Raw genomic sequence first — 12651 nt, forward strand, 5'->3', positions numbered from 1 at the left:
CTCGCTCCGCGTGCCCTCTCCCTGGCTGCCCCGCCCCGCACCGTCCCCTGCGCGGTCTCGGCTCCCCACTCCGACGGTTCCGGGTCCCTTCAGCTCCTGTCTCGGCTCAGGTCGCCGTGGTAGGTCACTGGGACCGCTGTGTGGGGACTGCGCAGTTGGGATGAGGGAAGTCTCTGGTCTCAGTTCTGGGGGCCACAGGGGAGCCCCCCAGGCTGTGCCTCCATGTCCACCACTGCCGCTCCCCCATGGTGTGCGGCTGAACTGAGCCCTCCAAGGTCCTGCCTGCGTCAGCTGAGGGCTCTGCCCTCCCTCGCACGCCCCTGCGCACGAATGTACAGCCAGGCTGAGTGTACTCAGAGAAAGTAAATTGGCAGAGGTGGGTGGCCAGCTGCCCGCGTGCACATGATGGAACACGGGGCAGAGGCCCCTGGCGCAGCGGCTGGGCCTTTTTATATTTTAGGAGGGGTAGGGTAGGGCAGAGGCAGAGGGGAACTCCTGAAACCGGGCTTTGGGGAGGCCGTGGGGCCAGGACTGTTCCAATGCTCACCTCCTGGGCGGTGATCTAGAGCGGCCGCGGCTGTGTCCCCGTGCCGTCTCTCCTGACTGAGTGGCTACTTCCTGCTGATGCGGGTGTAGACCCGGAGCCAGGACTTGGGGGGGTGCGTCTATACTGGAGATGAGATGGCTTGAGCTATGGGGGTCATGCGTTCGTGCAGGACCTCTGGGATGGGTGAACTCTGCAGGGCGGAAACAGGAGTCTAGGACTATGAGGACAGGAGGAGGTACTGGGGACACTGCCCGCGGCAGTCACCTCGTGGACGCCCCTCGTGAGCGCGTCACCGGAGGGGGGGTCCTGTGGGGTCGTACGAGGGGGAGGCCACTGGTTCTACTGCAGTACAGTGTCGCCCGGGGCTGCCCTCTGAGCCTGGCCGTGGTGGGGGTGGTCCGTATCCCCTGGTAGGGCCCATTTCACTGTGGGTAAACCCAGTCGCCAGGCTGAGAGGTGGGAGTGTAGCTGGGGTGGGGGCAGAGAGTGCGGTCGGGTAGGGTGGAGTCTGCACAGGCCCGTGCGGGACAGCGAGAGGAGAGGAGGGGGATGGCTGCAGGGCGCTGTAGGGGAGGGGAGAGGCTCCCAGAGGCGAGACGTGACTGCTACCAGAGCTGAAGGAGGAGTCTGCCCCGGTCTCGGTGGACCTGCGCAGAGCTTAGTTGGAGCCTGCTGTAAAATCCCAGGCCTCTGTTCCCCTTTTCCTGAAGAGGGGACGACAGGGAAAGTGACAGTGCTGTGAGATGCAGAGAGACGCAGATGTGCCCGAGTAATCGAGAGGAGAACTCCAGTCCACGGTCTGACTGGACAGAAGCCGGTAATGAAACCTTGGATTTTTTTTTAAGATTTATTTATTTTACTTGAAAGTCAGAGTTACATAGAGAGTGAGAGTGAGGTCTTCCATCCGATGGTTCACTCCCCAATTGGCTGCGACAGCCGGAGCTGCGCCGATCCGAAGCCAGGAGCCTCCTCCAGGTCTCCCACGTGGGTGCAGGGGCCCAAGGACTTGGGCCATCTTCTACTTCTTTCCCATGCCACAGCAGAGAGCTGGACAGGAAGTGGAGCAGCCGGGACTCGAACCGGCGCCCACATGGGATGCTGGTGCTTCAGGCCAGGGCATTAACCTGCTGCGCCACAGCGCGGGCCCCTGGGATAGTATCATTTAGTAGTGTATGGAAACAGTGGAAGCTTCTACCCGCCCCGAGAGGGTGTGCCCCATCCCCAGAAGGTGTCGTGTCTCCCCAGCTGGTGGGTCTGGGTGAAGTCAGTCTGCGGTCCCCCCACCCGCCCTGGAAGCCATCGCGGGCCTGGGGCGTGGGGAGTGGGGTGCGCTGATGCTAGAGTTGGGGTGAGGGGTTCGGCAGGTGCTGCAGGTCTGAGACGGTAGGCAGAGTTTGTCCTGTGGTGGAGTCGGGGGTGTGACTCAGGAGTGGAGGAGAGAGCGTGGGTCTGCGTGGTGGAGAGCACGGAGGTTACTTAGGAAGGTAAGCTGGAGAGCAGAGGGGAGTCCAAGTTTTCCACCCAGAGACCTCCGCGGGTCCTTCCTAGATGCCCCTGCAGTGGAGCTGGGAGACCTCGAGGCCTGAATTCACAGGCGCTAAGTCAGAACAGCGGGGTCTCCCCACGAGCCGCTCCGGCTCCGTTACCGTCACAGCAGCCTGGGGCCGGCTTCGGACGGGCGCTGTTCACCTTCCGGGGGGCCTCGGCAGTAATGGCGGCTCCTGTCGGCAGCTTGCCGTTATCACAGGGCCCTCGGCTCAGCCCTTTCTTGCCGTACCTGGCCACTGAGATGGAAGGTTTTATAGGCATGGCGGGAATCTGTGTATTGACTGTCCTGGGCTAAGGAGAGGGCTGGAATCAAGGCCAACAGGTCAGCCTGTTGGGAGGTGGTGCCCTGAGGGAGGGGCCGAGCCTCTGTGACCCTACGCGGGGAAGAGGAGGGGGTGTCATCGCGGTGCCCCCCAGTCATTGTGTATCCATGAGAAAAGGGGTTTAGAAGCACTGCCGTCAGTGAACCAACCCAGGGCTTGGGAGCAGAAGTGTCTGTGAGGTGGTGAGATGTGGGCAGGGAGAGACAAGGAAGTCGGGACAGGAGTGGGGTGGGGGTGGGGGAGGAATGGGTTCGGGACAGGAGTGGGGTTTGGGGGGATCGGAGAGGGTGGGAGGAGACGCAGGGTTTGGGACAGGAATGGGGTCGGGGGGGATCAGAGGGGGACGCTGGGTTCAGGACAGGAATGGGGTTTGGGGGGATCAGAGAGGGTGGGGGGAGGAGGAATGGAATCGGAGAGGGTTGGGGGAGTTGCTGGGGTCGGGACAGGAATGGGGTTTGGGGGATCAGAGAGGGTGGGAGGAGACGCAGGGTTCGGGACAGGAATGGGGTTTGGGGGGATCAGAGGGTGGGGGAGGAGGCGCTGGGTTCAGGACAGGAGTGGGGGTTGGGGGATCAGAGGGGGGGGAGGAGGAATGGGATTGGAGAGGGTAGGGGGAGGTGCTGGGTTTGGGACAGGAATGGGGTCAGGGGAATTGGGGAGGGTGGTGAGGAGTCACTGGGTTCGGGACAGGAGTGGGGTTTGGGGGGATCAGAGAGGGTGTTGAGGCGCTGGGCTCAGGACAGGAATGGGGTGGGGGGATCAGAGGGTGAGGGGAGGAGGCGCTGGGTTGAGAGGAGAGCAGTGATGAAGGTAACGTGGGCTGGAGAAGGGTGGAGTGGAGAACTTGGACGTGAAACGGCGCTGCAGATGGGAAAGCCCCGTGGCTGAGGAGGCCCTGAAACCTGCGGGAGACCAGGTTGTAAGGGTGGACACAGGGCCAGCTTCTGGCCTTGGCCAGCCCCGTCTGATTGTTTGCAGAACCAGGCCCCAGGCGCAGTGGTCTCTTGGCGCTAAAGGCCGGACTCTGAGTGCTCGGGGCGGCTGCTGTGGAGGAGCCGCCTTTAGGGTTGGGAGCGGGGTCTGGGGGGGGTCTCTGGCAAGGGCCCGTCTGGGTTGCCTCTGGCAGCCTCAGGGAGCGGCTCAGCCATAAGAGCAAAGTCTGAAATCAGATGCAGAAATAGCCCACGAGTCCCGAGAGAGAGAGGCGGTCTCGGGACGTGGGAAGGAAGAGGGGCTGCCTGCTAAGTGCGCGCGTCTGGTGTCACGAGAGGGCACAAGGTGAGGACGTGGAGGTCAGCCGAGCCGCCTCTGGAGACGCCCCGGGAGGGCCCCGGATGGGCCGCGGCATTACGGCGCCGCAGGTCCCGTATGGTGCACCCCTTGGGAGCGTGGGTGTGTTCCGGGGAGTGAGCATGTCCGCTCAGAGAGGCGGTCTGTAAGGGTTCAGACCTCGGTGGCCTCCTGGGCTGGGGACAGTGGGGGACAGCAGTACAGCAGTGTCTGCAGGGTCTTGCAGAGATGTGAGTGGGGTAGGGTGGGTGCTGATCACTGTCCCCACACCACGGGATGAGCAAGGAGGGAAGGGAGTTTGACGGGAAGCACAAAGGTGCGCGCGCGCTGCAGCCCGGGTGGGGGTGGAGACGGAGGCCCTCACGCGGGGGGGGGGGAGACGGAGGCCCTCACACGGGTGGGGGTGGAGACGGAGGCCCTCACGCGGGTGGGGGGGAGACGGAGGCCCTCACGCAGGTGGGGGGGAGACAGAGGCCCTCACACGGGTGGGGGTGGAGACGGAGGCCCTCACGCGGGTGGGGGGGAGACGGAGGCCCTCACGCAGGTGGGGGGGAGACAGAGGCCCTCACACGGGTGGGGGTGGAGACGGAGGCCCTCACGCGGGTGGGGGGGAGACGGAGGCCCTCACGCAGGTGGGGGGGAGACAGAGGCCCTCACACGGGTGGGGGTGGAGACGGAGGCCCTCACGCAGGTGGGGGGGAGACAGAGGCCCTCACACGGGTGGGGGTGGAGACGGAGGCCCTCACGCGGGTGGGGGGGAGACGGAGGCCCTCACGCGGGTGGGGGTGGAGACAGAGGCCCTCACGCGGGTGGGGGGGAGACGGAGGCCCTCACGCGGGTGGGGGTGGAGACGGAGGCCCTCACGCGGGTGGGGGTGGAGACGGAGGCCCTCACGCGGGGCGGGGGGCAGGCCCTGCGGGGGAGTTGTGTCCCCGGAGGGACAGTATGAGGGAGGGGTCTTCTCAGGCTTCCACACCAACAGAGACTGCGGAAGGATTCACTTAACACAGATAAAGCGGCCCCCGTGGTCACCAAGCTCGCTCGCTTGCCAGACACGGTTCCTGTTACCCTTGGGTCGATGGGGGCATGGAACCTGGGCCTCCTCATTCCGTCAAGTTCAACAGAGACGGGGTTTGAGCAGGGGGCTGTCCCCCTCCCTGGGGAAGTCCATCTGCCAGCGACCCCACTGTCCACACTGGGACACGAGGCAGGGGGAGGCCCTGGGATAGGGCGGCTCCTGGCCCGGGTCCGGTGTTGCCACACTTAATACAGGCTCCAGGAGGGCCAGAGCATTTAACCAAGGTGGGCTTCGACTTGGAGCAGGTCTGGGCCCAGTGCCCAGCATGGTCGCATCCGTAACAGGGCCCTGGGGGGGGACTTGGTGGAGGCCCTCCTCCCTAGTGTTAAAACAAGAAAAGCCGCATCTCGGGGGTCCCTCTGGGGCCCCGGGTCTGGTGTTAGTGTGCGTCATCATCGCCTCTGTGAGGGGCACAGAAATAGAGCAGGGTTTTCCCGGGGCTCCCGGGTGACCTCTCTGATCTCCTCATAATTAACCTGTCTATGGTTGTCCTACCCATGGCCGCCGGCAGGCAGGAGATCACGTGGTGTCGGCCTGTAGCCCCGGGGCCCCGGCTTGGTAAGGCCGGTCCCGGTTAGGGCTGGCTCTGGGGGTCCTCGACCTGCTGAGGTCTGATGGGGAGAAGGACACAGAGACCCTGACCAGACCTTCTGCTCCAGGCACCGCCGTGAGGGGATCTGATGGAGGGTTAGGTGGGGCGGTAGGAGAGGAGGCTGGGGCTCCAGAACCCCTGGGGATGGGGGACCGGCAGGGTGAGGGTCTCAGAGCGGGGGAGGGGGGAGGGGCGGGCACTGGGGCGCCGGCTTCTCGGGGGGGCAGAGAAGGGAGGGATCCAAGCCTGTCATAGTGAGGCCAAATTTTGGTACAGAGCCTAATTAATCGCTTCTGCTTTCTCTCTCCCGTTAGGCCTGGCCTGCGCCAGCTTTCTAAGAGGCAGGCCAAAGGGGAGTCGGGTGAGGCCTGAGGGGAGGGGGTCCTCCCAGGGCGGCCCCACCCCAACCGAGAACCGCAGTCTGAGGCCTCCTAAGAGGAGAGAGCGAGAAATCCCGAGCTCAGACCAGCGTCCCGGTTCTAAGTGAGGGAAACGGACCGAGCACCCCGGGCCCCCGGGCCCCCGGGCTGGGGGGATGGACCCCTCACAAGCGTGTTCCGCAGAGGCGGCTGGGGTCAGGACGACAAGAGGAGATCGTAGGAGAGAGAGGTGAGGGGTGGGCGGAGACAGGGCAAAGTGGAAGGAGTTCAGGAAGGAGTTCGGAGGAGGGGTGGGGGCCACAGCTCTTGCCCAGGGAGTGCAGGAGCGGCCGGTGGGGGCTGATGCTGACCCTCGCTCCCCTGCGGGCGGCCTCCCTCTGCCCGCAGACGGCATCCTGGCCTTCCTGGAGGACATCAAGCCGGAGGACGCGCTGTGCGTGCTGGGCCTCACACTGGCCGACCTGTACCCCAACGACGCCTGGGCCTTCACCTTCGGCAAGTTCCGGCCGGGCCGCGGTGAGCCGGGGGCCCCGCACGCAGGGGCGGGGGGACGCTGGGTTACAGTGCCGGCTCCCGCTGGGCCTGACCCTGCGCCTCTTCTCTGCCTGTCCCCAGAAGTGGCCGTCTGCAGCTTTGCCCGCTTCTCCGGGGGCTTCCTACAGGTGGGGCCCAGCGCCCCTGAGCTGGCACTGGCCAAGGCAGCGGCCAGCAGGCCGGGGAGCCCCCTGCAGGAGGGAGGCCCGGCCCCCTGCATTGGTGCCCTGGGGCTGGCGCAGTGCTGCAAGGTGGGTGCCTGGGCTGGCTGGGGCCCCGTCTCTGCACGGTGGAGAGACTCCGAGACCCCGAGTGTTGGCCTGAGGCCACGCAGGGTCTGAGCCAGCGTGGGGTAGGCCTCAGGAGCATCGTGGCCGAGTTGGTGGCCGGGACCCTGTGCCGCCCAGCCCCCGCTCCAGCAGTAGGGCCTGTGGGTGGGGTGGGGGTTGGGGACACAGCTGCGAGGCGGTGGCGACCCCCACCCCACCCCACCAGGTCGCCTGCCATGAACTCTGCCACCTGCTGGGCCTGGGGAACTGCCGCTGGCTGCGCTGCCTCATGCAGGGGGCACTGCGCCTGGACGAGGCGCTGCGCCGGCCCCTGGACCTCTGCCCCATCTGCCTGCGGAAGCTGCAGCACGTCCTGGGCTTCAAGCTCCTGGACAGGTACAAGGTGAGTGCCGGGGCCGGGGCCGGGGCTGGGGCTGGGGTGGCCCCTGCAGCTCTCGGGGAGCGCGGGCCCCCGTGGGGTGCAGCTGCCCAGTGCTGGTTCCGGTTTGAAATCAGGCTCTGAGGGCCCTGCCTCTTCGGCCTGGCGGCTGGGGGGCCTCTGCTCTGAGAGAGGCGCCCCTTCCCACGGGGTCAGCTCCAGGAGGGACGGTCGGATGGAACCGGGTTTTCCCGTTGCTTGGGCATTTTAACTGGGAGGGTCTTTGTTTTCTCTAAGACGTATTTACTTGAAAGGCAGAGAGAGCTTCCGTCCTGCCTGTTCACTCCCCACGTGGAGTGAACTCCACCCGGGTCTCCCGCGTGGGAGCAGGGGCCCACGCCCCGGGTCTCCCACTGCTTTCCCAGGTGCGTGAGCAGCCGGGACTCAAACTGACACTCAGTGGGATGCTGGGGGCACGGGTGTGGCTTAACCCACTGCGGCACAGTGCAGGCCCCTAATTTAGGAGAGCTTTATGTAATTCGACTTTGAAGTGTCTTCAAAAAGTTCTTGGAAAATGCACGTCCTGAGATGATACGTGGATGTCAATTTTTGGCACCAAAACTTACTTCTGACCCCCACGGGCTCCTGCAAGGGCGCTGGAGCGTGCCGAGTTCCCGACAGGTGGACGGCGGAGGGCGGGCCGGCGCGGGGGTTCCGCGCGTCCCCATGTCCACACACAGCCTGCTTGTTTGTCCCTCAGAGACTGCATGCCTGGACCCAGGCAGTGCTGGAGAGCTGGCCCGGCCACGAGGCGGGGGAGCGGTCCCTGACGGAGGACACCCCGCCCCTCAGCGCCGACTCGGGCGTGTGCTGGGAGAGCGACTCGGAGCCACTCAGCAGCCCCTCCGAGCCGCCCACCCCCGACACGCTGAGCCGCCCCTTCCCCGCCGGCCTGGAGCTGGACCCCAAGGCCAGGCTGGGCTCCCTGGAGGCTTCAGAGGCCGTGCCACAGCCCAGGGGCCCCGGGGAGGCCATGGAGGCCCACGGGCGCTGGCTGGCCGCCTGCATCCAGGCCCTGGAGAGGGACGTGGCCGAGGAGGAGCTGGCCCTGCTGGACCAGGCCGTGGACGCCCTGGAGCGCTGGGAGCTGTTCACGGGGCAGCTGCCGGCCCCCAGGCAGGACGTGCCCAGCGCTCGGGACGGCACGGGGCTGCGCCGGGCCCTGGGGGACAAGTTCTCCTCGCTGCGGCGGCGGCTGAGTGCCCGGCGGCTGTCCAAGGCCGAGTCTCCCCCCTGCGACTGGGACGGGGAGACGTAGCCGGTGGGGCCCCCTGCGGCAAGCCGCCGCCATCTCTGGATCCCAGCGCCGCTGCCGCCGCCCGTCCCCAGGTCTGCCCGGTGCGTTCTGGAGTGCTCGGAGCGCTGTTTTCTGTCACGTGTCCTGGGCTGGCGGTGACGTCGCTCCCAGGGAGAGGGACTGCCCGCTGGGACCGCAGAGTCCCTATGGGGCCCCAGAGTGTGGCGGGTTAAAATTACCATGGCTGCGTCCCCTGCACGCCGGGCGGCAGCTCTGTGGCCCCTGGTCCCCGCGCATCAATTCCACGCGCTGTCTCTGCCGTCACCGGGGGACTGGGCACAGACAGGTTTCGCCCCCTGCTATGTGCCCCCCCCCGCTTCCCAGCGTTCTGTCTTCGCCACGCGGACCCCCGCCAGGACGGCAGATTAAAGGTGGGGCCTTTGCCGGAGCTGCTGCTGTCACGTGCTGGGTCCCTGGAAGCATTTGTGGGGGGCAGAGAGCAGAACCCCGAGAACCCAACTTTGCCCACCATGTGGGAGCTGCAGCCCGTCCCGCCCACTTGGGGGTGGGGCGGGGGCGGAGCCACAAAGGCCGCCCCCACAGGGCAGCCATTTTCGCAAAACGGGGGCAATGGTGTATGTACATCTAACATTTCTTAAAAACTGGACAGCCTACCTTCTCTGTGTGCCTGTTCCTTCCCTGCGCACAACCCCGGGGCGGTGACCAGGGAGCCTGACTTTCCAGGGCTCCTCACAGCCAAGGGGGCCCCAGAGGACGGGTGCGGAGCTGAGAACCTGGGGCCCAGGCCCAGCGTGTCCTCCCGGGATTGGCCATGGTCTGCACTGGTCTGGGGCCAGGGGAGGTCGCGTTCATTCCCCACGTCCTGGCGCCGTGGCTGCACACACAGGCTGTGCCCACCCACCTGCCGCCCGAGGCAGCCCACCCAGCCGCACCTGCAGGCCTGAAGCCGCGTTCCAGCCGGCTGAGCCAGCCCGGCTCCGGCCAGCACCTGCCTGAGGAAGAAGAGAGCTTCAAATGCTGTTACCCTTGGCCGGCGCCGCGGCTCACTAGGCTAATCCTCTGCCTGTGGCGCCAGCACCCCGGGTTCTAGTCCCGGTCAGGGCGCCGGATTCTGTCCCGGTTGCCCCTCTTCCAGGCCAGCTCTCTGCTGTGGCCCAGGAGGGCAGTGGAGGATGGCCCAAGTGCTTGGGCCCTGCACCCCATGGGAGACCAGGAGAAGTACCTGGCTCCTGGCTTCGGATCAGTGCAGTGCGCCGGCTGCAGCGGCCATTGGAGGGTGAACCAACGGCAAAGGAAGACCTTTCTCTCTGTCTCTCTCTCTCACTGTCCACTCTGCCTGTCAAAAAAAAAAACAAAACAAATGCTGTTACCCTTGTAACCCCGGGTCAGGGAGTGGGGGGGAGCAGCTGCCTCTTGCCCCTGCTGTTTAGGGTCCCAGGGACCAGGAGGGGGTGGAGGCCCAGCCCGGTGTCCCCAGTGTGCAAGCAGGAGGCTGGGCGTGAGGCTCCTGCGGCAGCTCCCACCCCGACTCCATGCTGGGCAGGCGGGGGCGGCCCCCATGAACCCCCTTCCTGCTCCCAGCTCTGGGCGGGGCTCTTGATGGCACAGCCCTGCTTGCTGTGGACCCTGGGGTCGGGGCAAAGCCTAGGAAAACACAGCGAACCAGGGCTCGGCAGGCAGAGCCCTGGGCACCCTCCTTCCCCAAAGCCTCTCTCCATGGCGCCAGTGTCGCTCGAAGGCCCAGAGCTTCCGCCACTGGATCGCAGGCACGCTCAGTGCTGCTGGGGGGTGGCACGTGGGAACCCGCCCCAGCGCGGGACTGGGCTGTGGCGCTGCGGGGTGTGATGGGCCCCATCCCAGGAGGGCAGCTGGGAGGCAGAGGCCCCCCCAGTGTCCCGGCCTTCCCAGGGAGAGGCCTCCTCTGAGACCCTGCACGCGGCATCACCTGCTGGAGGATTTGCCAAGCTCACAAAGGGGCCAGCTTTTGTCACCGGCCTGTCCCTGTTCTTGCCGGGACGTCACCGGAGAGGCCAGCTTCCGTCTCACGGAGCTCACCTGCAGCGTCTTGCCTTCCTGGTGCCTCCGTGCTGACTCGCCATCTCGCCTGTGCCCCAGTCACTAGGCTGAAAAGTCACGTGGGAGGGGCTCCAGGAGGGGAAGGAGCAGAGGGAGGGGCACGGGCCAGCGCCCAGCTCCGCCACAGCTCTGGACGGCGCAGGCTGGCCGCACCTGCTGCTCCCAGGACAGCACCGGCTCTGAGCGGGAGTCCGACCCTGAGGCCCACGCTGTGGCCGCGTCCCAGGAGCCCCGGTGACGGGCACCTCGTGCTCAGAGGGCCGGCAGGCCTGGCACACCTGGGGGAGACCTCAGCAGACTGAGAACGCCAAGCACATTTTTCACACCTGCCGCGCAGGGCGCAGCCACACGGAGGCCCAGGGGCTCGGGCTGCTCAGGGACACGCGGGCCGGCAGCCACCATGGGCGTCCCAGCAAGACGGCCCTGTGCACGCCGCCTTGTGTCGGCTCAGGGTCACGACGAGAAGGGCGTTTCGAATGTCGCATCGGTTGGTGGAGTGGGTGTAACGGCAGCTCCCTGGAGGCGGGCCGTGACGGAGGCCGACAGGACGGGGCTGGCGGGTGCATCCGGACGACCGTGCCCAGGCGCCCAGGTCCCTCCAGGTGGCCGGGAGCCACAGGGACCGGTCTATGCGTCCTCGGGTGTCTCTGCCCCCCGATCCACGCGTCCTCGGGTGTCTCTACCCCCCGATCTACGCGTCCTCGGGTGTCTCTGCCCCCCGATCTACACGTCCTCGGGTGTCTGCCCCCTGATCTACGCGTCCTCGGGTGACCTCTGCCCCCCGATCTACGCGTCCTCGGGTGTCCTCTGCCCCCCGATCTACGCGTCCTCGGGTGACCTCTGCCCCCCGATCTACACGTCCTCGGGTGTCTCTGCCCCCCGATCTACGCGTCCTCGGGTGTCTCTGTCCCCCGATCTACGCGCCCTCAGGTGTCCTCTGCCCCCCGATCTACGCGTCCTCGGGTGTCTCTGTCCCCCGATCTACACGTCCTTGGGTGTCTCTGCCCCCCGATCTACGCGTCCTCGGGTGTCTCTGTCCCCCGATCTACGTGCCCTCAGGTGACCTCTGCCCCCTGATCTATGCATCCTCTGCCCCCCGATCTACACGTCCTCAGGTGACCTCTGCCCCCCGATCTACATGTCCTCGGGTGTCTTCTGCCCTCCGCAACCCAGCCCCTTTGGAGGACACTGGTGGAAGGGACCCTGTGGCCCCCAAGCTGCTGTCACTCCCAGCACAGGTCCCGGGGAGCCCCTTCCGGAGGGCGTCTCCCACACAGGGGTACCCAGGGGCTCCCCGCGCTCTGCACACGCACACAGCCCGACTAACTCCCTTGGGTGAAACACCTGGACTTTTTAAGATACAAAGTAAAGGGAGGCCGGAAACAGTCGCAAACAGTCTCGGCTCTCAAATAAGCAGGAAGCCTGCAGACAAGACCACCTTCCAGAACCTTCCACAGCCGGCGCCCTGCCTCGAGCACCCCGGGCTCCGCTGACTTAGTGGGCGGCAGGGTCTCGCCGCCCACACTCAGATGCCCGGGCTCCCCTTAGGGAAGCACCCACGGCGAGTCCAAGGCAGGAACATAGGTGCCACCCTGCCCCACCCCCGGCCACGCAGGCGGGTCTGCGTCCTAGCCAGCACAGGCAGAGCAGGGCTTAGCCCGGCACGTCCCCCCGGGGTCAGCGCACCTCCTCCGGCGGGGGCTACCCTGGGGATTGACCTGAGCCAGAGAACAGCCCGACGGGCATCTTGCACACTCGGGATCCATTTGGGTCTGAGGTGGGCTTCCGCCCGCGGCCCCACAGTCAGACCCTCCTCAGGCATCCTGCACTGTGGCCGGGCCAGCCGGCTCGTGGGGTGTGGAACACCTCTGACCAGGCGCCTCCGGCCTGGCTCCCCACCCACACCCTTCTGCGCCGGCTCTGCCCTGGCCTTGCTCTGCGTGCCCACGACCTCCCTCTCCGGTCCGTGGACCACACCGGGTGTACACTGTCAGTTCCTCCCGGGGCCCTCACCCTCGCGTGTGCAGGACTTCATGTCCCTGGCCGCACAGACGCGCTGCTGGGGCGGGGGTGCGTCTGCCCTCACCGCCCTCACCGCCCCCACTCTCCAGGCCTTGTCCTTGTGTGGACACAAACTGACGGGCCAGCCACGAGCCTTCCCGTAACACCGGGACTGATTTGCTCTCAGTGTTGGGGACTGAAAAATCAACCCCTGGCCTTGCATCCCTAGTGGTATTTTACATCGAGTAAAGATGCCTACGGATTTATTTCAATAAACCTGAGAGAAGGAAGGTGCTCCAAACTGCAGACAGACACT

The 12651-nt window shown here is 66.1% G+C and overlaps 1 protein-coding gene across 4 annotated transcripts in view; it reads left to right on the forward strand.

Annotated features, from left to right (window-relative positions):
- AMZ1 (archaelysin family metallopeptidase 1) overlaps positions 1-9537 on the forward strand; it is a 31386-nt gene extending 21849 nt beyond the window's left edge. For 3 of the 4 annotated variants that reach the window (XM_051834732.3, XM_089320759.1, XM_051834733.3), the window contains 4 exons: positions 6146-6274; positions 6374-6543; positions 6788-6964; positions 7701-9537. In XM_051834732.3, the coding sequence (XP_051690692.3) occupies positions 6146-6274; positions 6374-6543; positions 6788-6964; positions 7701-8258 (1034 nt within the window). In that variant the 3' untranslated portion in view covers positions 8259-9537. Of the gene's footprint in view, positions 1-6145; positions 6275-6373; positions 6544-6787; positions 6965-7700 lie in introns of those variants that run through there. The other variant, XM_089320760.1, reaches the window with a different exon arrangement.
- Positions 9538-12651: the final 3114 nt, after the last annotated feature.

Source organism: Oryctolagus cuniculus, chromosome 19, assembly GCF_051225735.1.
Source record: "Oryctolagus cuniculus isolate XC-2025 breed Fujian yellow rabbit chromosome 19, ASM5122573v1, whole genome shotgun sequence".
Classification (NCBI taxonomy): domain Eukaryota; kingdom Metazoa; phylum Chordata; class Mammalia; order Lagomorpha; family Leporidae; genus Oryctolagus; species Oryctolagus cuniculus.